Raw genomic sequence first — 25329 nt, forward strand, 5'->3', positions numbered from 1 at the left:
GGGGGGAAACAAGGGAGAGAATTGAACAACAGCAGATGAGGTAGAGAGGGATGATGGGAGGGGAGGGGGGATAGTAGGGGAAAGGAAAGGTAGCAGAATACAACAGTCACTAATGTGCCATTATGTAAAAATGTGAGTGTGTAACTGATGTGATTCTGCAATTTGTATTTGGGGTAAAAATGGGAGTTCATAACCCAATTGAGTCAAATGTATGAAAGATGATATATCATGAGCTTTGTAATGTTTTGAACAACCAATAAAAAAAATAAAAATAAAAATAAAAAAATAAAGGAATTATAATGCTGGCTAGACTTGGCACCAGGGTACCTGGCCTTCAAAAAATGCTGAGAGCAATAGGCAATGTTCAGTGAATAAATAGAGATATGTGGCTAAATGCTCAGGTAGAATTATGCACAAGAAAACACAGAGGTACAGAGGAGTCAGCCTTTAACAACACCTAGGCATGCAAGGGAAGGTTCTCAGGCAGGGTTCTCTTGTGTTAGAAAGCCTTTTTTTTGCCAGGTTGAGAAAGAGGAGAAGCAAATTTCATATATTCTGATGGGAAAGAAAAAATACAGAGATAAAAAAGAAAAAAAAAAGAATGGCAGTATAGTGGGGGGAGGGGAGGTTGGGTTGTGGCTCAGTGGTAAAGTGCTCGCCTAGCACATGTGAGGAGGCCCTGGGTTTGATCCTCAGCACCATAAATAAATAAATAAATAAATAAATAAATGCATTGTGTCCAACTAAAACTAAGAAATAAATTTTAAAAAAATAAAAAATGAATGGCAGTATAGCAGTCAGCAGTGGTGGTGGTGTATGCCTTATAATTCTAGCAACTCTGCAGGTTGAGACAGGAGAATCACAAGTTTAAGACCAGCCTCAGCAACCTAACAAAACCTTGTCTCAAAAAATAAAATAAAAAGGATTGGGGGCTGGGGATGTGGCTCAAGTGGTAGCGTGCTCGCCTGGCATGTGTGCGGCCCAGGTTTGAATCTCAGCACCACATGCAAACAAAGATGTTGTGTCTGCCGAAAACTAAAAAATATATATTAAAAAATTCTCTGTCTCTCTCTTAAAAAAAAAAAAAAAAGGATTGAGGGTGTAGCTCAGCAGTTGAGTGCCATTGGGTTCAATCCCCAGTACCTTGCCAAATAAAGAAAAAAGAATGGCAGCCCCATGGTTGGGTACACAGGAAATTGAAGTAGTGTGACAAACACTGGGTCTAGTAGGAAACATTTTTTGAGCTGTTGGAAATGTTTTCCTCTCATGAGTGTTCATTTAGGAACTTTTCACCGTGTAAACCTTCCCTTTCTTAGGCTCACAACCTATTTAGATGTACAGCGGTGCCTAGAATATTTGGGCTATCTAGGCTATTCCATATTGACTGAACAAGAGTCTCAAGCTTCAGCCATTACAGGTAAGCGTTGGCTACTATTCAGTTTATGATTAGGAACATTTTTAGACTCTAGTTTCAAATGTTACAAAGAATAAAAGTAAACTCATCTTCCTTAGTTTTCCATGTCTACACTGTATTAGTTTTCCTCAAGATTTAGTACTTTCTTTTGAGTTGTGATGCCTGATTTTATTGTTTGTCAAAAAAGAAAGAGTAGAGCTTTTGTTTCTAATATACTGCCTTGGGATACTCCACTGATGAAGATGGGGAAGAACTATGGACATTAAAGGGTTTACCATTCTGTCTTGCATTTTAATTTTCTTTGAATATTAAAAACAATGCCAGGCTGGGGTTGTGGCTCAGTGGTAGAGCGCTTGCCTAGCATGTGCGAGGCCCTGCGTTCGATCCTTAGGACCAAATAAAAATCAATTACAACTAAAAAGTAAATCTTTTTTTAAAAAAGCAGTGGGAATTACTGTCAACAAAATGCCACTTAAAAAGAAAGAAAGAACAATAAAAATAAAGGTCCATAAACAACTAAAAATATATATGAAAATTAAAAAAATAAATAAATTTGGAGGGCTAGGGTTGTGACTCAGTGGTAGAGCACTTGCCTAGCATATGTTAGGCCACTTTAAAAAAAACTTAAACACTTGATCTTGATTTCAGTCTGGAACTAATTATACATTTATCAACTTTGTAATCTTTTTCCTTATTAATAAATCTTTCACAGATCTTGAATTGTAAACCACACATTCTTGCCAAAGCAGTGTACTTCATTTAAAGGAAATTCATAGGTATGAAAATTAGAAATTTAGCAATTGGTCATTATAGGATTTTCTTATATACCAATTGATGGAAACTCTGCCATGTGTTACAGAAAGCTCTTACAAGAAGCTAGCCTTTTTTTTTTTTTTAATAATGTTATTGTATTTTTTTATACCTTTATTTTATTTGTTTATATTTATGTGGTGCCGAGGATCAAACCCAGAGCCTCATGCATGCTGGGCAAGTGCTCTATCACTGAACTACAACCTCAGCCCCAGAAGGTAGCCTACTTAAACTGACAGAACAAGTACCCTTTCAAGTTCTTAACTAATTAGTATTTAATTCGGCACCAAAGAGTAAGCAGTTAATTTCTAGCCAGCTGTGGGGTTCTTTCACTCAAGAACATGTTGTGAACATCTTTGCATATCAATAAGTATACTTCTATATATCTTTAATGTGAAATATTGTGCCATTGGATAATGTTCTATAATGTACTTAACTATTACATAATTATTGTGTATGTCTATCATTTTGACTTTGCTATAATCAGTAGTGCCTGTGATGGGCTCTACTGTTGTTGTACCTTTGGGTGTAGCTTAAGGAGCTCTCTTTACCTCAAGAAGAGATGTCCCATTTTCCGAATGATACAATATTGTTTCTGTCATGCTTTTTTTGACAGATTGATGCCTAAGAGCCCAGCTAACCCAAGAGTAAAAATCTCTTTCCAGCTCCAAGAGGTTGAAGGTTTCAAATAGCATTCATAGTTGATAATTTGTTATGCCAATATATATATATTTTTTGGTAGTACTGGGAATTGAACCCATAGCGTTACACATGCTAGGAAAGCTCTCTACTATTGAGCTACACTCACATTCTGTGTGACAATGACATCAAATTAGATAGGATATAATGTTAGATATATTCATTGTAATTTTTATTCATTTTTAGGATATTTTCCTAGTGAAAATATACTGCTTATTTTATGCAAACTATCATTTTTTACTGAAAATTTATAGTCAACTTTCAGAAATGCATCTTTTCCACTAGGTTATACCCTTCTGCATTATATGTAGTACTTTATTTTACATAAGCTTGCCTATTTTATGTGTTTTTGTAGATTAGATACTGCATAAAAGTGATAAATAGCAATACCTTATTTTGAGAAGGTGGAATGAAGGCTCCAAGAATCTGGTACATATTTAGTGTTTTTTTTTTTTTTTTAGTAACAAGAGATAAAAAGATAGACCTTCAGAAAAAACAGACTCAAAGAAATGTGTTCAGATGTAATGTAATTGGAATGAAAAGCTGTGGGAAAAGTGGAATTCTTCAGGCTCTTCTTGGAAGAAACTTAATGGTGAGAGTTCTCAAAATACAGAATTATATCCAACAAATTTCTGTAGTTTATGTAATTTTTATAGCCATTATTAACCTTTTTAGATGATTACTAGAGCTCATTCCCCTATATATATTAGTAAAGTGTTTCATTGGTGTTAGCCGTGTGTGTGTGTGTGTGTGTGTGTGTGTGTGTTTATTTTATTTTATTTATTTATTTATTTATTTGGTAGTACTGGAGATTGAACCCAGAAAGCATGCTCTACCTTTGAGCTGCATCCTCAACCCTTCTATTTTTTGTTTTTTATTTTGAGACAGGGTATTGCTTGATTGCTGAGGCTGGCCTTACAGTCCTCCTGCCTTAGCATCCCAAGTAGCTGGGATTAATGTGCATGTGCCACTGTGCCCTGCTCTCATTTGCCTTTTTTCTTTTTCTTCTTCTTTTTTTTTTTTTGTTTTAACATATATAGGGCATGCTGTCACAGGAAGGCCAATATATTCTGCTTCCTGCGATGAGTAAACCCAGATTTCTGTTGGGTGTGTTGTAAACAGAAAAGCCATTCATCAGGTCTCCTCTCCTGAGCACACCCCTCATTTTTTAAAAAAACCAGTTATTTAGATGATGATTAAATGACTACACATACGAAAGCACCTCAAATAGTCCTTGGTAGGAAATAAATGCATGGTAAATCTTTCAAATTGAATACTAATACCTAGTCTGTTTACTTTGAGTAAAACTGACATATTTCCAGATGAGGCCAATATCAGACCAAACTATAGTGTAATGTGAATTGTCAGCAATGGCTCTAGAATCTACTTTCAAAAATACAGTTTACTTCCTCTTAACCTACTGCTTTTACTTTGTGCAAAACAAATGCATATTTTGTCTTAGACCCTAAAAACTAAAAAACATAAAATTAACATCTCTTTTATACTGATAAATAGTATTTAGTATAGAGAAGAATGTCCTTTTATTTATAACCCACCTACACATGTGTGTATTGATGAAAACTAGTAATTCCTTCCTATAAATATTGAGATGTTTGGTTCTGTTTTCAGAGACAGAAGAAAATCCGTGATGATCATAAATCCTACTATGCGATTAATACTGTTTATGTATATGGACAAGAGAAATACTTGTTGGTAAGAAATTCTCAATATAAAAATTTTAATTGGTACATTTTAAAATGACAGAAACAAAATGACTTTAATTTAATGTCTGAATGTAGAATCTGTGTATGATTTCTCCCCCTCCTGGTTTGTTTCTTAGAATATTAATTCCTTTGATCTATGTGATTATTACATGAATATACATATAAGTAAAAAAAATCACCTGTAGAAAGTAAAACAGAAGAAAATGAACTTACTTTTTAGTCTCCCATTTTGACTTTTTAAAAATTCTACTGCTATTCACTAAAAATTAATATGAAAACAGTGCTGATGCTTGGTTGTTTACCTATAATCTGAATCAAGTTTATCTACTTAGCAGGAAGGAGTATAGCATAAAAATGTATGAAAGGATCTGACTGAAAAGATACCACAAAATACAGTAAAAAGAGGTTCAATATAACCTTGGTCCACCATTGATAAGTTCTGTGACCTTGGGCAAGTGGCTTATTCTCTCTGAGCTTATTTCTTAATAAGTTAGCTCCTCAATGAAAAGTTTCTAACAAATAATAGACATACTAGAAAATTCATTTGTCTATTTCTTTTTGGAAATATTTATTTTACCAAATTATCACATTGAATATTACATATATTTTATTCTTTCTGATGTTTGTCAGCTTCTTATTATATCCCTTTGTCTCCTAGTCTCCTATAAGTATAGTTTTAGATATTGGGTACTTAGTTAATATTGTTGACTGTTAATTTTCCTGTTTTATTATTATTATTTTTTAATTTTTTAAAATATTTATTTCTTAGTTGTTTTTTTTTTTTTAAGGTGGACACAATATATTTTACATTTATGTGGTGCTGAGAATCGAACCCAGTGCCTCACGCATGCTAGGCGAGTGCGCTACCACTTGAGCCACATCCCCAGCCCCCTGTTTTATTATTATTACACTATTTTTGCAAATTGTATCTTTCATGTCTTTGACTATGCATGCTATAATAGTGTTTTATTTGAATATATTCAGTCACAGCTTCTTTTTTCCCCCCAGTATTAAGGATTGAACTCAGGACCTAAGCACATGCTGTACCAATGAGCTACATCCCCAGCCCAGGATATTTCTTCAGGAAATATAATAAACATTGAAAAGATAAGGCAATGCAGTACAATCAAATGACTTTAATTAAGTTTTTGCTTAGTGATTTTGTTAGGAGAAATGTTAGTGTGGTAGGAAAAATAATACACTTGGCAATTATATCTGAGTTCATGTTTTGGTCTGATGACTTCTTAGGTATGTTGTCTTTTGTATTTGACTTATTCTAACCTGTTTCCCTATCTATAGAGTGTAGACAATATACAGAAAAGGCTTGCCAGCAGCACATCAGTCAGTCACTGAATGCTAGCTTCTGTAGATTCTTTATCACCACCATTTTTAATGCACAAAATCAGCAAAAAAATACTTGTTTGTTTATACTTTCTACTTCTAAAAATGGTCTGAAAAGTTATGATTAACCAGGAGTTTTTTATTAGGATGTCCAACCAAACAATTATAATACATCATGACTTTATCAAAATTGTGATACTTGTGTTTCTCATTATCTTTTTCTTTTTACCAGTTGCATGATATCTCAGAATCGGAGTTTCTAACTGAGGCTGAAATCATTTGTGATGTTGTATGCCTGGTATATGATGTCACTAACCCCAAATCCTTTGAATACTGTGCCAGGATTTTTAAGGTTTGTAGTTCTTATAGACTATGATTAAATATAATTTTATATGGGGTTTTAATGAATTTCATGATGTTTCCTAACCAGAAAAATGCAACAAGATCATTGGTGGAGCTTTTAAAAAATATATACATCTTTGCCCTATTCCTGAAGGTTCTGGTTTTATTCTGCAATGGTAGAGTCCCAGCATATGTACTTTAAAAATTTTCTTCCACACGTGATTCTGATTTGCGTTCCTGGTTAAGAACTTTTGCTTTAATGGGGGGTTTTCTTAGCTGTTAGGAATGCATGTGGAGTATGTATTGCCATTTACCCAAGAATAACAGCCAGAGCAAGGGGATAAACCAGAGGCTTGGAAAGTGTATCAGTCACTTTGAGATTATCAGCAAGATTCAGTAGGAGGAAAAAGCTACAAATAGAAAGGTATTTATTCTAGTGTTATTTTTAATAGCCTGAAAATAAAATATTCCAGATGTCTAACACTATTAAAAGATGGTTTTCTAGCCGGGTGAGGTGGTGCATGCCTGTAATCCCAGCAGCTCAGGAGGCGAAGACAGGAGTTTGCGAGTTCAAAGCCAGCCTCAGCAATTTATCAAGGCGCTAAGCAAATCAGTGAGACCTTGTCTCTAAACAAAATACAAAATAGGGCTGGGCATGTGGCTCAGTGGCTGAGTGCCCCTAAGTTCAATCCCTGGTACCAAAAGAAAAGAAAAAAAAGATAGTTTTTTATATTATGATAAAATAATCTAGGAGATTAAGCAACCATGAAAAGTGATAGTTCTGAATTCTGAAAAATAGGGGAGATACAGTGTTACATTTTTAAAGAGTTATACCTAACATGACTGCAACTATATAAACATATATAAATGCAAGTACTCAAGGATTAGAGGTAATATAAAAAAATGAAAATAGTCATTTTTAGTTTAGAGGTTAGGCGGATTTCTCTTATTTCAAAATGTTTGTTGTGGTTTTTTTTAAAAAAAATTTAGTTGTAGTGGACACAATACCTTTTATTTTATTCATTTATTTTTATGTGGTACATAGGATCGAACCCAGCACCTTGCATGTGCTAGGCAAGTGCTCTACCACTGAGCCACAACCCTAACCCCTATTTTTTTTTTTAATTTAAGAAATGTATTTTAAAATTATAGTGAATCTAAAGAGTTAGAATTGGTTTCTTTTGTTACCTACATTGGAAAAGTTGGGCTAATCATATTTATTATATCAGACTGTCCTAGGCCACTACCAAACTTTACCTCTTGGGTCATTTTTCCTCTTTGAAACTATTGTTTCTTTGCCTATTAGAGAAATTTTTTAGTTCACATTGAATTGAATAGTAACTTTTGAATTCTTCATCAGATTTTGATTTCATTTTTTTATTTCATAGCAACACTTTATGGACAGCAGAATACCCTGTTTAATCATAGCTGCAAAATCAGACCTGCATGAAGTTAAACAAGAATATAGTATCTCACCTACTGATTTCTGCAGGAAACACAAAATGCCTCCACCTCAAGCCTTCACTTGCAATACTGCTGATGCACCTAGTAAGGATATCTTTGTTAAACTGACAACAATGGCCATGTACCCGTAAGTACCTGCTCTGTCTTCATTTTCATGTTGCATGGTTCATAATAACATTGCATGCCATTATTAGCCATGAGGGGGGAATCTTTGTCATATAGAAGTTGTTCAGCAACAGAAAGAGACTTTATAATGAGAAGGTACAAATTTGAGCAAATCCAAGTTTGGTTTGGGTACCATAGTAAAATAATACAAACAGTGCTTCTTACAATGTTTGTATATTTTTGAGTAGGCTATAGCTCTCTTAACAGGATAATTCAATAAAGCACAGCCTCCCACCCAGCATTAAAAAATAGTCTTAGTGCAATAAAATGGGGTTAACATCATGTTGCTTTATGCATTTCCATACACAAAGTTCATTTTTATATTTGTCTGTTGATTAATTGACCTTGAGTATGTGAAGGATTCTAAAATCTTTTGTCAATTTATGTTGAACATGTGATTTCAAAATATTGTCTTCTTTAAGTGCTATTAAAAAAAGTATTTATAATTGGAATTTCCAATATGTAAATGTTTTGCATTAAGTATTATGAGCCACAAATTTCATGTACATTTATTATATATCTATACATACATATATGTGCAAGCGCGTAACTGGTTATATTCATAATTTACTAACTGCCTTAAAATTGCATGATTCTTAATGGCATTCTCCTCAAATAGTGTGTTTGTATAAATTCTGTTTTGTAACAAAATAGTTTTTCAGGCAGTGCGTTTCTCTAGTCTATAGCTTATGCTATATTTTATTATATTAATTTCTAATTATTTGCCTTCTTATGAAAACTACAGTGTAAAATAGAGTAATAATCAAACACTGCTACAAACTGAGGTTTTCCAGAAAGGTGTTAATTTGTAAAGATTTTTAAAATCAGTTAATTTTCCTGGTATTCCATTAACTCACACTTTAAAAAATGCAACAAACCTTTACATTTCTATTTTATTAGAAGACAACTTGTTCCTATTAATATAAGATAAGCAAAACTTTATTTATGTTTTACCGTTGCTTTAAAACTCTCATGTATGTTATCTACAGAGAGGATCATTACAGAGACAGACTCTCCCGAGACATGGGCAACACTGATAGAATAGAGAATTTGAGAAAAATCTGGGTCTTTCTAAAAACTGCTTTGTAAGTTACTTTTTCTTTATGACTTCTGTAGAATTTTGTTTACATTTTCTTATAGGGTGACCAAATCTTCTTTCTTGCTATAATTAACATTTAGTAATTATCTAGAAACGCACTGCTTGGTCAGATTTAACCTGTTTATTATGGTGTCGTCTTTACTATGTAAATGTACTTTTAAAAATCTTGTAAATAACTGCAACTGTGTTTTTAGATCTGCATCTTTAAAACAGTTTACTTTAATTCTTGTGTGTGTGTATATATGATAAATGTACATACATGGACACTTGTTTATATGGTTAATCCCAAACTACTTCTCATGAAGCATCTCCCTGTTGCTAAGCATACTTTGCATCTCTCCTTTTTGGTGGGTGGAGCCTTGTATATGTTGAAGAATCAGATTCAATTTATAAAATAACAGATGGATTCCAGTATGACAGCTGGCAGTGACTTAGTAGCAGTGCTATGTTCATCATCACAAGTCAGGTTTTAAAAAGGAATGTCTTGAGCATTAATTTTCAAAATTAATTCTTGTTTTTCTCCATGTTGAGAATTAGGCATTATTGGGATGCTGCTAATCTCCACAACCATGCTACCGTGTGCTGTGGTCTCATCAGATCTTACAAGCTAAGCCAAGTCAGATTGGGCCAGTCCTTTGACTGAGAAGCCTCTAAAAATGATCAGGTGTTACAGGAAGTGATGGCATTGAATCATCAGGCGCTCTTCTGAATGGGTTCTGCGCCAGTGCCTCTTCACGGGTGGTGTGATGGTTTTGTATGTCTGAGTGGCTCCGATCACTGAACAGTCATTGGAGACCCCCCTACTTTGGTAGATAGGGCCTAGGTGATATGGGTTGCCCCATGTGCCTGCACCAACTAGTGCAACTCCACTCAACCAGAAAGGAGTCAGAAAGCCTCCCTAAATTTCATATCTAATTTCAATTGGATCCATTGTTGATTTTTACATCCTTACTCAGAGTTTCATACTATCATACTTAGCTGCTGTGTTTTGGTAGCAGATGAAATCAACCCTATATTTTGTTGGAAATTTATGAAGCACTTTGATTTCCTTTGGGAGCCAGGGTGCTTGATGAATTAAAGACGATATTGTTCATATCTTCTCAGGGTTGAATATACTCATCTTTTGACTCTTTTATGTATTTGTCACTCTTCTCCTTCCTGGTTTTCAGGCATGTGTGTATGCTGAGGGAGGAGGAGGGAATGGTTATTTAAATGCTAGCAAACCTTGTCCTTTTGGTGGGTGCTATGGCTTATTCAATTTTTATTTTTATTAATTTAGATGAAGGTGCCATCTATTGCTGTGCATACTTATTCCACTAAAACTCATATAATAATTCCACCCCCCTCCAAAAAAGCTAAAGTGTTTAGAAAATGTTCCCTAGACTTTCTATAGGGAGGGAGGAGGAAGCTATTACTGCTTATTCTGTTTTTGGTACATGTGGAATTCTGCACAACTTTAGTATGGCCCACACTGTCCTTTTTCTTTCTTCAAAGAGTGTTGCTTATGCCTAAATCTTTTTTTTTTTTCATTTTAGTTGGCACACCCTGACTTGTGCCATATTTGTAAGTAAGAACTCAACCCTGTCCTTCTGTGTGTTTTCGCAGCCATGCCCGGTTACGCTGTATGTGCACCTGCAACAGGTGCACATTTTGCATCTGTCAGAACTTCCTCAACTCAGACTTGCTGCAATCTGTAAAGAACAAAATCTTCACTGCAGTTCTTAACAGGTTCTTAACTTTATTTACTGGGTACCAGGCATTCTGTTAAAATACAAAAAAAAAAAAAAAAGTGGATAACTATTTATTATACAGATATTCACTACATACGCAACAAACCAACTGACACCCAACTAACTTCCACTAAAATTCTCACTGTGACCACAATGTTCAGTTTTTGAAACAACCATAATAATGTTTTTAAGTTAATAGGTATATTTCAAGGATATTTTTTGTTAATTCCTTAGGAAAGTTAAAATACCTTTCATATTAGAAGATAATATGTGTAGGGAGATTAAAATCTTTTTGCTGTAAATCCTAGAAATAGATTAGGACTTTTGTAGTAATGAAAAGAGACATTCATCCCAAGTAAAAGATTATTTTGCTGTGCTCAGCTAATATTCAGATAATGTATCTTAGCAAAACTATACCAATGTGAACAATATTTTGGTTTGAAAAAATTCTCTAGTCTTGAAACCATTTATAATTATAATCTACCTTTACTTATTTTTAAAAAAGTACTTGGAATGCTTATTTGAAAAGAACATGATTTCTGGCAGTGAGGATAAGAACCAGCTTTAAGGACTCAAAAGTATGGAAAAGGGAAAAAAAGAGATGTGAAGTATTATTTTTCATATCTTATTATTGAGCCAAAACATGAAATGTTCCTGTAAAATAATATGCTTTTGAAAAGAAAAAGAGAAAAAAAAGGATGTATACATTCCCTTAAAGCAATGAACTTGAAAGGTTATATTCTTATTCTGATCATGCTGCCTTTGTTCAAATCAGTTTTATTTTTTCTGAGCATTTAAGAACCTATATAGTATATATGTATCTGGTTGTCATATTTATATGTGACAGGATTAGGGTTTTGAAATTACTTATATATGTCATTGAGAGCTGGGCTTGATTACGGTGGATGATCAAGCTAAATACAGATTTTGATTAGAAATGGGTCATTTTTTTCCATTATTGAACACTTGCTAAATAATAGACTCCAGCTGGACCAAATGATCATGGTTTATGTCCACCAGCAATATAATAGTGGTGTCTATGAGATGGTTACCTATTTCTTATGTGAGTCAGAAACTGGTTTTGAAGGCATTTTAAAAGCATTTCAGTGGTTTTTTGAGCACTACCAGCTCTGGAATAAGAATGCAGCCATCTCAGGGACTGCTTTGAAGGGATTACCACATTGATTTGTAAAGTTCTGCCTCTGTTCTTTGAGTGACACCTGTAAAGGAGTAACCCAGATAGAGTCCCTCATGATGACTAGCTGAGAAAATGCAAGGCTAGTTCAAACCAAACAACATTCAGGAGCTCCACTGTTGGGAATCCTAGTGTTGGAAGAGATTCTGGAATTCATCTGGCCTAACCTCCTGGTAGCAAGCCTTCCTGAGAGAGTACTGTTTATTTGCTTATGGCTTTTTTCTTTGGTGAGGGTTTTTGCTTTTGCTTTTATTTTTTAAAACTAAAATATTTTCCCTATAACTTTCTCTCCTTTAGTTTTAGTTCTGCCCTTTAGAACAACATACGACTATTCTACTCCCTCATCAACATAGCAATCCTTCAGATATTGAAGACGATCATCATGTCTCCCCTAATTTTCTCTTCTCCAGGTAGAACATCCCCATTTCTTTCAGCCTTTCTGAAAATTAGATGATGTAGTGACTTCATCATTCTTGGTTGGTCTCATCTGAAAGCCCCTTAAGTTCTCAGAGTACTTCTTAAGTGGTGCCACCAAGGATGGAAAGATAACAGTGCTCCAGATGTGGTCTGACTAGTCCAGAACAGTGGGCAGTCATGTTCCACACTTAAGACAACACCTGTCCAGTGCATGAATTAACTTTTTAGTTGCCTACTGTCGACATAGTATTATCTGGGGGTTAATCGAAATTTAAAAAAATTTTTGTATGATGTGCTGTTAAAGCAGATGTCCCTTCCTTTCTAATTGTGTATTTGATCTTTGAACTTAAATGCAGATACATATGTATCTCTATTAAATGTCATATTCTTTTTGATCCATTTGTTTTAGCTCAGTCATTTCAAACATTATTTCTATCATTTGTCCCATTATATATATTTTGTTATTTGCAAATTTGGTAGATATGTCATATCTTTCAAGTTATTAATAAAAAATAATGTCAATTACCCAGAGGTTGGAGAGAGAGAGAAGTAAAGCAGCCAAGCCCTATCATACTCCAATAGGCAACTCTTGCCAATGACAGGTTCAGATTCTTGGGGAAGGAATTTTCAATTAAAAATATGTTATTATCCAGCACATATTTTATCTTGTCTTATCAGAGATTTCAGAAAGGATTTTTCTAAAATCAATGTAATTTTTGCCTCATACTTCTGACCCACCAATGTAGTAATTGTATCTATATACTAAGTATTTGATCTCTTATTTTTTGTGCACCTATCTTAGCTCCCAGTAATTGCCCATTACAAACTACATATCTTATTATTAATTCTAGATTGTCCATGATACTAGATTGATTCACTGTCTCCATTTTTGGTGATATTTTTTTTTCTAGGATGGTTTAATCAGCTTCCAAATGAAATGAGTTAAGATGTGTGTTAAATTGATGTACTTACTCATAAATTACTCATAGTAAATCCTCAAAGAGAAATCAGTATATTTTGTCGTATCTATTTATATACTGGAAATAATTTAATAGTCATGTCAGCACACATACTGATATCTCTGGTAATCAAGAATGAGAAGGATGAATAGGGAAACCAGTGTACTTTTCAAAGAACTCCTTCCTTATCCCTGTTGGTATATCAGTCATTTATTTGATGCAAGTACAGTGGAATTTTAGGGGTTCTATGTTGAAGTTACTTGCAGTGTTTCGAAAAAGATAGGTAATTAAGGTAGGTGGGTGGGGGTCAAAAACCTCAGTTCCTGGAGGATCCAAATGGATAATGGAAAGGAATGAAGGTAGCCAGAGTGGAAGAAACAAGGAAAGGTGGGGTCTGAGGCCCTGTCTAAAAGGCAGCACTGTTCACTCACTCGTGGCCCTTAGTTGTACAGGCCCAGTGTTGCTAGGTTTTATGATTCTACAAAAGATAAGAAATCAAGATTTTTATATGAAATTTAATAATATTTAAAGAATAGCAATTTTAAAAAGTACTAATCAGAACAAAACATGTTTATAGGCTACTAGTTTGTAATCTTAGTATTAAGGCCTGGAATCAAGAAAATGAGCAAAAAAAGGGAAAAAGGGACAGCAAATAAATGAGAATCTGCCTGTTCACCTCTATCCCGTAGTTTATTCCTTTCCCACACAAAAGTTCTTGAATAATGGGGTGAGAAAAAAACCTCCTTTCCCTATTACTTGTCAGATATTGGCAGCCTTTGGTGGTTGGTCACTATTGGTTTGCCATGCTAGATATATCTTAATTCTGAAAAAGCAGAGGAAATATTTAATTAATTAATTAATTAAAAGTCATTTAAGATATATTTTACTTTGTTCCTACTTAACACTAAGTCTTGTATCTTTGTTTCTGGAAATCAGAACTTCCATGCTTAGTATTTGATTTAGAATTTACTGTAAAAGATTATAAAAGTTTTTTATTTTTATTTAAGCCAAAAACTTCTTTAAATGTATGAAAAGAGCTAGGCACAGCTGGGCACACCTGTAATCCAGGCCACTCAGGAGGCTGAGGCAGGAGGATTGCAAGTTTGAGTTTAGCCTCAGCAATTTAGCAAGACCCTGTCTCAGAAATTAAAGAGCTAGAGATGTCGCTCATTGGAAAAACACTCTTGGGTCCAATCCCAGTATTAACAAAATTTTTAAAAAAGAAAAAAAATAGGTAAAGAATTAAATTAATAGACAAATATCAGTAGGTACATTCTGGTCTCAAATTAGTACATTGTTTTAGTACATTTTATTTAAATGTTCATCACTGAGATAGAAGTCACTACCAGATACAATACATGTTTGAGGTCACATTCTCCTATCTTCTCGTACTCCACCTCTTCCCCGACCCCCAATTCCTTGATTTATTCATTTGGAATATTTCCAGTTCCTGCTCTGGATAGTAACCTGCTATGAAGTGGGGCAAAATTTGAAAATGAAGATAGGTTACCTGCCTTTATCTTTCTAAATATTGTATCATTTAAGATATTTCTTTTGAATTTTAGTTACATTTTTAGTGACTTTAGTCCATCGTATTGAAACTAACTGCTATCGTCTGCTCATAGTTTAGGCAGTTTCAGTGAGTAAATTTCTGAAAACTTAGATTTTTCTTCTTTTACCAGAAAAAAGAAAAAGAAAAGTCTTTGTTCTTGAGCTTTTTTACTGACACTACATATTTTAATAGAAACTACTAATAAAAATGTTTTTCTTTCTGATTTAATTGATTGTGTATTCAACATATTAGAGTAGTGTTAAATCACACATGGATCAATCTCACATAACTTTGTTCTTTGGTAACTATGGTCTCACCCTTAAAATCTGTATGGGTTTATGTTTTTCTTTGGAATAATTTATGAATAACTAGAATTGTTTTGAATTTAAATACATTTGGAGGATCATTAACGTGGTCAGATGATTTTAATCTTTGGGAATATTACTGGGGAAAAACATCTTTTGAATTTTAATTTTTAAATACTTTTAAAATATGAAAGTATTAAACTGGTTGTGTAGGAATGAGCTTGATTGTTGGTTTGAACTACCCAGGATATCTATTTATTAAGTATTTATTATTCTGACTTGAGAACACTTCTATTTTGCATGAGAATGTTACTGTATTGTAGTGTGCTATGAATTTTCCTTAGGCATTCATTTTCTTGTTTGTCTGTGGTACTTAGTCGCTTAGTTTTTTTTTTTTTTTTTTGTTAACACTTTCAGTCTTTTTTCTAGCTAGGTTTCTATGTATAATTCTCCTACTTCTCCTAAACTATAATCAAATTTTTTATTTTATAATTTATTATTTTGATGTTATTTCCTTTGAAGCATATTCTGATTTTTAGGATATTTTTTTCATTCCATTTTATTATTTGCATTAGCCATATAAATTATTTGTTCATGTTATTTCTTAAGTTCAATAGTAGCATTTTACTTTGGCAACTAAGAACATAATTCACACTATTTAAAGAGACAAAGATATGATGGATAGCCATCCTACCATTGTATTTTTACACTATTTTTAATGTATTTTTAAATTGACTATACATACATTTATTTTAAGCCACTCATTAATGATTTACTTCATTTACTCATATTCCTTTAATAATCACCCAACTTCCTCCTTTATGTAGTTTAAATTCATGTTATTTCATATGGAAGCCCTTTTTTAAAAGAAAGAATTTTACTATCATCAGACTAAAATGAACTGCTTTTTTGTAGGATTGCCTTCTGAAGAGGATGGATTCTTAGAATCTTAGTGTTAGATGTTCTTGGAATATCTGTTATAGTAAAATAACACATTCAAGGAAGTGCTGTTTAGTTTCTTATGAAACTTTTACATTCCTTGTATGGAAGTTCTTACAAGGTTGTTCTTTGTACACACAGTGAAATTTAAAATTATACCAGAGTTTGTGTTATACATTCTAAGTAAATAAGTAAGCTGCTACTGCTCATAATTTTTTAAAAATTTGCCATTTGGTTAGTGTATTAAAGGGCTTAGGAAGGTAGAGTTTGCATAATTTTATCTTCAAGTATCTCTACTTAACAATTAGATAGTGGAGCATTTCCTCTGTATTTATGATCATTTATAAATTTGGATTTTTCTTCTGCTGAATGAAGCATTTCTTGATACTGGCATTTATCTGTGTCCTTTCCCAAAGTACAACACTATTTGGGCATGCTCAGTTAACAGCTTGCTTATGATTGGAGTTGCAGTTCATCTTTACTATATACCATACATCAACTTCTTAACCTATTTTGAGAAATATTTTATTAAAATATTTCATGTCTTCCAGTTCAATTAGGAGAATTATTATTAGCAGGGCTGGGGATATAGCTCCCTGTAGAGCAGTTGCCTGTCATGCACAAGGCCGAGTTCTATCCCCAACATTGAATTGGGGGGGGAAAAAAAGGAAGAAAGAAAAAGGAAAAAATACATACATACATACTCTCTCTATATATATGTATATATAGAGAGAGTATGTATTATGTATGTATATTCATATTATTAGCAGTAATGACATTATTGGAAATAAATATAGAAAATGATAGGTAGAAAAATTTGAAGGAATAAAAGAAAGGAGGTCCAGAATTATTTTTTTCTTTTTTTTTTTTGAAATAGAAGACTATTTAGAAACAAAACTTTTATTATTTTTGTGAACTCAGTATAGTGTTCAATTGAGATACATAATTACAAATGATAAAAGGTGATATATGATAACTCTGTGCCCTAGTAACTTTAAGTACACATGCATTACAATTATATAGGCCCTTTCAAATTATTTTTTAAAAATTTGTATTCAAGATACATAAATAAATAGAGTTATAAAATTAGAAGACCATTCATACTAGTGTATCTGTTTACCTCTGAGTTCTATTTGGAAAGGATAAAATGGCAAGACAAGAGGAATGAAAAATTCAAATTCATTTTTGAGAAGTGTAGGAAAACTGATAAAAATGACTCTGTGGGTGTCTTACCTTTGCTGCTTTTGAGTATGTTCTACTAAATTTTTCTTTTCCTTAGTATAATAGCCAATAGTGTAAGATAAGATTGGTTGAACTGCGGTTGTAGCTCAGAGATAGAAGCACTTACCTGGTATGTGTGAGGCACTGGGTTCAATTCTCAGCACCACATATAAATAAATAAAGGCCCATTGACAAAAATCATTGATTGTTATCTGGATCTTTCAGAGTTCTCACCCTTTCCTAAATTCTATATGTTCAGACTTTTAGGTCTCTGCAATATAGTTTCTACATTGTCCATATAAAGTCCTATGACAGATGATAAAAAATCTCAACTAGAATATTAAAAATACCCTATTTGGAAATAACTAGAATAGATTTAATTCCTTTGGACCCTTTAGAATTTGGTATTTTATGTTTCTAAATAATTACAGTGATAATTTCCCTTTTTTATTATTGTTTAAATATATTGAGCCAATAAAGCATTTTAGTTCATGTCTTTATAGTCACCATAAATTGTTGAATTAATCAAATGTGTTTTTGTCTGCCTTCTTTTAAGGTAGTCATTGCAAAGTCCACAGGATCGTTGTCATCCTACATATGCCATGAGGGACTGTTCATAGAAACAATTCATTTAATTGCCTGAATTGTGAAACATTTTCTTCCATCTGTATTATTGAGAAGAAACCATAATGATACCTAAATCAGAACGTGTTGCTTCTCACACCAGTGTGGAAGAGAGTAAAAAGAGATACTGCTGAACTAAATGATTATATTCCACATACAGTAGGAAAAATTGGGGATTCTGCTGTATCACTGGGTACAAAAAAGAACCTTTCTATATACACACATACACACACATACACATTTTTGACCATGTAATATTCATTTCTGTGAGGTCTAAGGAAAAGTATCCTAAACAGAAAAATTTTATGGTAGAAAGATGCTCATTATTTTTAGTAATCAGAAAATGGAGATAGCCAGAGTAGGAGGATGGAATACAATGCAGCTGTTTAAAATGTTATTTCTATAATCTATAGAAAAATTCTTATAGTAAGATTACATATAAATACATATAATATGTACTAATATATATGTAAATTACACTTTGTGTTTGAAGCTATCTGAAAATGCATAGAAAAAAACTAAAAGGAAGTACTCAAAATTTAGATATCTTAGTTTCTTCCTTCTTTGCTTTATTTTCCATATATTTTCTAATGAGTGTATATTACTTTTTTATAGTTGAAAAGAAAGTAAACTTTAAAAAAGAAGAAAAGTTATACTATAAGATATTATAATTTATTCTGATGATATATGTGAGTCATTTTGAAAGAATTGTTTTTGAATGTGGAAGAATTATTTCTGCTTGAGTTTAGAGATGAACTAGATATAGTTTTATAAAACTGTTACTTTGCTTCTGTTTGAGACCTGAAATGAGAAACATAAGTCATTTTTTTTATACTTATGGGACACATTTAAGAACACACTATTCTGTATTCAGAAAATATCAATTATCTAAGCAATGACAAGTATGCCATCTATTATAAATACTTTCTCTTATAAATACAGCCTGGTAATGCAGCTTTTAAATGTTCAGTAAAGACATAAAATAGTACTTTAAGTAGCTTTTCATGTCTAAAAGTATCTTAAACAATTTGTATAACATTGATGGAGCCATTGAAATATATTTTGAGTTAATAGTTGCCTTAAGTTTTAAACTGGCTTGTCTAAGTATGTATCTATACTGTTTGATAAATAAATACATACCTCTATTTTACCTCTGAAGGCTATATCATAGCTTGGGGAAAATACAGTTACATCTTGAAATGCAGAAAAAAACTAAGCAATGTTGTCAGTCAGAAGACTTTTATTTCATGAACGATAATGCTGTCCTAAAACACAACCAAGGGAGCTATGTGAAACAGATACCCCTATGTAAAGACTATTTACCAAGAAGTCATTTTGAGTTATTGGAGTGGTGGCTCAGTGGTGGAGCACTTGCCTAGCATGTGAGAAGCCCTGGGTTCGATTCTTAGCACTGCATGTAAATAAATAAAATAAATGTCCATTGACAACTAAAAAATATTAAAAAAAGAAGTCATTTTGACTTATCTTCATTATGATTATGACTAGCTATAATCCTAATGCCTTTCTTCCCCCAGATTAAAGAACAAATGTAAAAATTGGAAAACAAAAACAAAATCAGCTTATCAGTGAAGATAAGTACTGGGAAACCAAAGCTGAAGCAAAAGCTCTAATAGACATTTTGCCTGTGCTTTCACTTGAAATTCTGCACATCACTATTAGAGATGTAAACCTTATTTTCTCATCACAAGTCATTGGTGGTCTATGAGTTTGGGATGTTGGAGTCAATTTTTCACAGATGTATATTTGTAGTTTTTGATAGTTTTGAATTATAGAAGCATCAATAAACTTCATGACTAATAATTGCTAACCTCATTTTGAATGAATACTGTGATTATCATATGTTGTCAGGTACTGTTTTGGGTATTGTTTTCAAGGACTTCTGTTAGTGTTTCAGATATATCAAGACTAGCCTCAGAGTGATATATAGAATGTATGTGACAGCTTTAGGTTTCCTTGTTGGTGTATGAATGTTTAAGAGTACATATAGAATTTTTTTTTTTTTAGGTTTGGCAATTTGCTAGGGAATACATTTATTTTAATTATAGAAGGCATGAGATGCATCATATAGGGTGGCAACTTAGTATATGCGTGGGATGTTTAATTGAGAGATGTTATTTTGAGTCCCTTCTTTCATGAGTTCTGCTGTGAACTGCAAACTGTGTGCATGTGTATAAAAGGTTAAGAGCCCGGGTAGCTGAGTGGGGTGCCATGCTGTTAGCAGACGACGAAGGCAGTATTACTCACCAGGTGCACGCCGTCAGCTCTGTAGAAGATTCCATCTTCATGGAGTCATCTCCTGGTCCACTTTTTCTTGAAGCCAGGTAACATTTCCCACAATAATGGGTTGACCTTGTTAGAGGTTTTCCAGCTAGAAAAACTGAAACCTAAATATTCTCTAACTTTTAAAAAAAAAATAAAACATTGCCTGTTGAAAGAACTAACTTGGAAGGTAAAATGAACGTGTGTTATCACTATGCTTTGTGAAAAATAATTATATGAGGAATGATTTTTTTTTTCTTCCTTAAACTGGTGAGAGTGAGAAATGGGAATGGCATGTGTTACTTGGTCATGGAGATGAGCATGGAGCACTGAATTGTGGAATTTTGTTTCTAGGGATGTACAGACTGCATTTTGTGATAACTAATCTAATCATTCTGTGACTGTTACTGAGGCACAGTAGTTTTTTTGCAATTTGAATTCATACTCTTGCATATATCAGTGTCTTGGTCTTTTAATGATGTCTCACTTTTGCTTCAATCTGTTAAACTTAGTTGTAAAATAACCTAAACTAGATAGGCTTTCCAAGCTTTTAATTCTGGAAGTTTTTTACATCACCTCAGTTGTGTTCACTAAACTAAGACTTCAGTGACACTTGAATAAAATGTTCCAACCTTTACTTTAAAGCTTTATCCTCTTCATGGTAAGCTGTCATACTTGAGACTCTTGAGGGTGCTTAGCAGTGTTATTAACTGAGCATGCTCACAAACTCAGTTTGTGGTACAGGCTGTCCCCGTTCTTGTCATGCATCAGATGATTTCTTTTATGTCATTACCTTTCAACCCATCATGTTACATTATGTCCTTTATTTGGTATCATTATCACTGCCTGTCTGACTAACATCAGGGTTTTGTTTTTGGTTTTGGTTTTGTTTTCTGTTTAATTAGTAGTAACCAAATGAATGTAAACTGGCAAATCTTACCCATTCCCTTTGGGATTTTTGGGGGGTAAACTTTAATGGAACCCACTGTTTCCAAAGTTGACTTTAATCTTTGCTCTTAAAAAAGTATTGTCACTTGTCGCTTAACTGCTTACAAGATAGCTTTTGGTTCCTGGGATAGAAGATTGTACCTTAGTTACATTCCATGAATATGACCCTCAAAATTATGAGAACCCAGCCTTAATTCTCATTTCACAGGGCCATGGTGGTATTAAAAAGTGGTGGATTGATTTCTCTAATTTCATTTACCATGTGAAGAAATTTCAAAATTTTAGATACCAATTCCCAAGTAGTATCAAAGACATTTGCTTTTACTAATTTGTCTGCATTATATTATTTTCTTAAGATAGTGGTTATCTAAGCAATGTGTATACATGGCTGTACTGATAAAGGTTTTGGTAAGCATTACTGTATGCAATTAGTCTGACAAGTGTGCTAATACTTCCCTAAAAGTAGACTGTTATATGACTGGTGTGAGATTTTCCTACTAACCATGTTTTAAATATTAATTATATTTTCTGACTACAGGCATGTGACACAAGCTGACCTCAAGAGCTCCACGTTTTGGCTCCGAGCAAGTTTTGGTGCTACTGTTTTTGCAGTTTTGGGGTTTGCTATGTACAAAGCATTATTGAAACAGCGATGATTAAAAAAAAATACTGGCCCTACCAAAAACAGATACTTTTATGTACATTCTGAATGCTTTAAATTCTGCTAGAAATATTGAGATATTTATACATGCAGAGTTACTTTATTAATATTTGTAATTCATGCATAAGAATATTTTAATGATAGTAATAACTACAGTATTGGCTAGCATATGGAAAGAAAACAGCTTCATAGCCAAACTAAAATGGCTACATTTCAGAGGCCAAAAGGGAATATTTTGTAAATAATGTATATATTCAGGTAAAATATGGTCTCCCAAACTGAGTTCTAGAAATGATGTTTCTAGACATTTCTACATGGTATTGTTAATGCTCACTTGGCTCACTCTCCTGGGTTTAAGTCATTCCAGAGATTATATTTACTCATGGATCACTTATTTATTTCACATTTACTCAAAATGATCCTTTGGGTACATGAGACACAATTTGCCATTTTCTCTCTATTTTTAAAAACACACAAGTCAATGTCTGCTTACCAACACAATTTACTTTCAGTCACTTATGATAGGCCAGCCTTGAAGCCATTGTGCAGTCTAGAAAATTGTATAGCTGAGTGTATACTCTCCTTTAAGGAGGCAGTAAGGTAAAAGCAATGAGCTGAGGAGTTCTCTATGTGATTATGTTGCTTCCTTTGTCAGTATGTGAAATTTTATAGCCCTTTCAATCAAATGAGAAAAATAATTTGTATATTATCACTGTTTTTAGTTTAAATAAACAAGTTACCCTTACTACTGTTGGAATTTCCTCCCAAAGTATAAATCATTCTATAATGGCTGTGTCTATTATAGTATATTACAGTAGCTGCATGTGTCATAAAGTGTTCTATATCTGCTAGGATAACCTAGAAGCAGCACTTTTTTAAATGGTAAAATAAATCTAATGAATATAAACTCTCATGATAAACCTATTTTTTTCCATCATTGACCTTTTCAAGTATTTAAATAAATAAATGCTGTGTACTGTGATCTTGAGTTTTTTGTCTTACAAAGTAAATATTTCTGCACAGATGTGAGTCCAGTCCTCTGGTTTCTATCTTTATTAGTTTGAAAAATATTTTTATACAAAAAAATTTGGAAAATAGTGAAGTATGATTTATAAGTTTAAGAGGATATCTATTTAAAAGTTATAAGGAAATCTATTCTTAGAAAAGGTCAATAGTTTTTCCCCATGTATACCATAATAATAGGGCTTCTGTTGTGGTTTCCATGTTCATTTTCTCCACTAACATAATTTTTCTTCTTTGCTGTTTTGAGGAACATTTTCTGATAAGATTAGACTTCCCAAACAACTAGTGACAGTATAACTCACTAACTATAAGCTTGTAAAGTAGTATACACCACATTTTAATGACAATTAATTCTCCCAAGTTTTTTTTTTCCATTTCAACTGCAATATTGTTTAAAATGAATGTGCTTTATAGAAAATTACATTTCTGAGAAAGAGAGGAAAGAAGGTAGTTTGCCAAGAGGCAAAAATGGTGACTCTGTATGTTTAGATTTTCTCTCTCAATCTTTTCATTTGAAGCTAAGTGTCTTTGATTCACAAGAAGGCAGAGTGGTAGCTGCCTTCATCTATATCTCCTATTCTTGGCAGGACCCCCTCACTCAGGCTGGGTAGCAAGCAGAGGGCATCCTCACTGCTTCCTCCTCCTCAGCCTGTAGGCTCATGTGGACATTTTCCTTTATTCCACATGTACTTTAAGGACAAAATAACATGGGGAAATACAATAATAGGCTTTCTTGACTTTCATAATTGCTCAGAAGACGCAAGCTATAAGAGTGCTAAGGAAAAATGAAGAAAATAAGACTTAGAATTAAAAGGAAATCTTTGATTTTACACCAGTTGCATTATCTTGTAAATGGACAGTTTTGAGGCTGTTTGCTATGATGTTTTAATAAGTAATACAGCAGTTTTGTGAAGAAATATCACTTTGAAGGTTTGTAGTCCTATGGCTAAAGTAACTTCAAGGGTCTGTTGCTTTTTGCCATTCATGTCTTTTCTTTTTCACATTTGACCAAAAAATGAGTAATTTTTTATACTGTTGGTGCTGATAAATGCCAGAATAGGAGTGAGCTCAGATGTAAGGCATTTGGAGAGCATATCACCATTTTGAAATGGCTTGTAAAAGAAGTAGGCCAGGCCCAATGATGCACGCCTATAAATACCATTTATTCAGGGGGCTGAGGCAGGAGAATCACGAGTTCAAAGCCAGCCTTGGCAAATTTAATGAGAACCTATCTTAAAAAAAATAGGACCATGGATATCTGGACTATCTGTTTGTGCATATCTACATGTCACCTCATATCACCTGTTAGGGAATGCACCAAAGAAGATATAACCTGATGAGTCAGTCTTGAATGAAATGAGAATTCTCTTGACCTGAGGGAAGGCAGCTGAATAACGAATGTCAGGGAGGAAACAGAGGTGAGTGCACAAGCTCCGTAGTAGAGCATGAATCTTCTCTGGCCCCTAGAATACAACTGTGGTTAGTTTGATGTCCCTTTTGTATGAACTGCATAAGTCAGTATAATGTTGTCTTCAAACTATCCAGTTGTTCATCTGTATCCATGAAGGATTGACCCCACTCAAAAACAAAAATCCAGCCAGGCATGTAATCCTAGTGACTCTGAAGGCTGAGGCAGGAAGATTGCAACTTCAAGGGTCTGTTGCTTTTTGCCATTCATGTCTTTTCTTTTTCACATTTGACCAAAAAATGAGTAATTTTTTATACTGTTGGTGCTGATAAATGCCAGAATAGGAGTGAGCTCAGATGTAAGGCATTTGGAGAGCATATCACCATTTTGAAATGGCTTGTAAAAGAAGTAGGCCAGGCCCAATGATGCACGCCTATAAATACCATTTATTCAGGGGGCTGAGGCAGGAGAATCACGAGTTCAAAGCCAGCCTTGGCAAATTTAATGAGAACCTATCTTAAAAAAAATAGGACCATGGATATCTGGACTATCTGTTTGTGCATATCTACATGTCACCTCATATCACCTGTTAGGGAATGCACCAAAGAAGATATAACCTGATGAGTCAGTCTTGAATGAAATGAGAATTCTCTTGACCTGAGGGAAGGCAGCTGAATAACGAATGTCAGGGAGGAAACAGAGGTGAGTGCACAAGCTCCGTAGTAGAGCATGAATCTTCTCTGGCCCCTAGAATACAACTGTGGTTAGTTTGATGTCCCTTTTGTATGAACTGCATAAGTCAGTATAATGTTGTCTTCAAACTATCCAGTTGTTCATCTGTATCCATGAAGGATTGACCCCACTCAAAAACAAAAATCCAGCCAGGCATGTAATCCTAGTGACTCTGAAGGCTGAGGCAGGAAGATTGCAACTTCAAGGCTAGCCGCAGCAATTTAGTGAGGCTCTAGGCAACTTAATAAGACCGTCTTTTTTTTTTTTTTTTTTTTTT

General features: G+C 33.6%; 1 protein-coding gene and 1 non-coding gene across 12 annotated transcripts in view; one reads left to right on the forward strand and one right to left on the reverse strand.

The window, feature by feature from the left end:
- Positions 1-22871, forward strand: part of Rhot1 (ras homolog family member T1) — a 66478-nt gene extending 43607 nt beyond the window's left edge. For 2 of the 11 annotated variants that reach the window (XM_048794783.1, XM_048794832.1), the window contains 9 exons: positions 1317-1417; positions 3385-3515; positions 4553-4636; positions 6221-6340; positions 7719-7921; positions 8949-9044; positions 10664-10786; positions 20199-20342; positions 21767-22871. In XM_048794783.1, the coding sequence (XP_048650740.1) occupies positions 1317-1417; positions 3385-3515; positions 4553-4636; positions 6221-6340; positions 7719-7921; positions 8949-9044; positions 10664-10786; positions 20199-20342; positions 21767-21884 (1120 nt within the window). In that variant the 3' untranslated portion in view covers positions 21885-22871. Of the gene's footprint in view, positions 1-1316; positions 1418-3384; positions 3516-4552; positions 4637-6220; positions 6341-7718; positions 7922-8948; positions 9045-10663; positions 10787-12280; positions 16815-20198; positions 20343-21766 lie in introns of those variants that run through there. The other 9 variants (XR_007344254.1, XR_007344257.1, XM_015501183.2 and 6 more) reach the window with 9 other exon arrangements.
- On the reverse strand, positions 3956-4084 carry LOC125613768. The gene has a single exon (XR_007344339.1). It is a non-coding gene; the product is annotated as a small nucleolar RNA SNORA11 (small nucleolar RNA).
- Positions 22872-25329: the final 2458 nt, after the last annotated feature.

This window comes from Marmota marmota, unplaced genomic scaffold (genome assembly GCF_001458135.2).
Source record: "Marmota marmota marmota unplaced genomic scaffold, marMar, whole genome shotgun sequence".
NCBI classification, from domain to species: domain Eukaryota; kingdom Metazoa; phylum Chordata; class Mammalia; order Rodentia; family Sciuridae; genus Marmota; species Marmota marmota.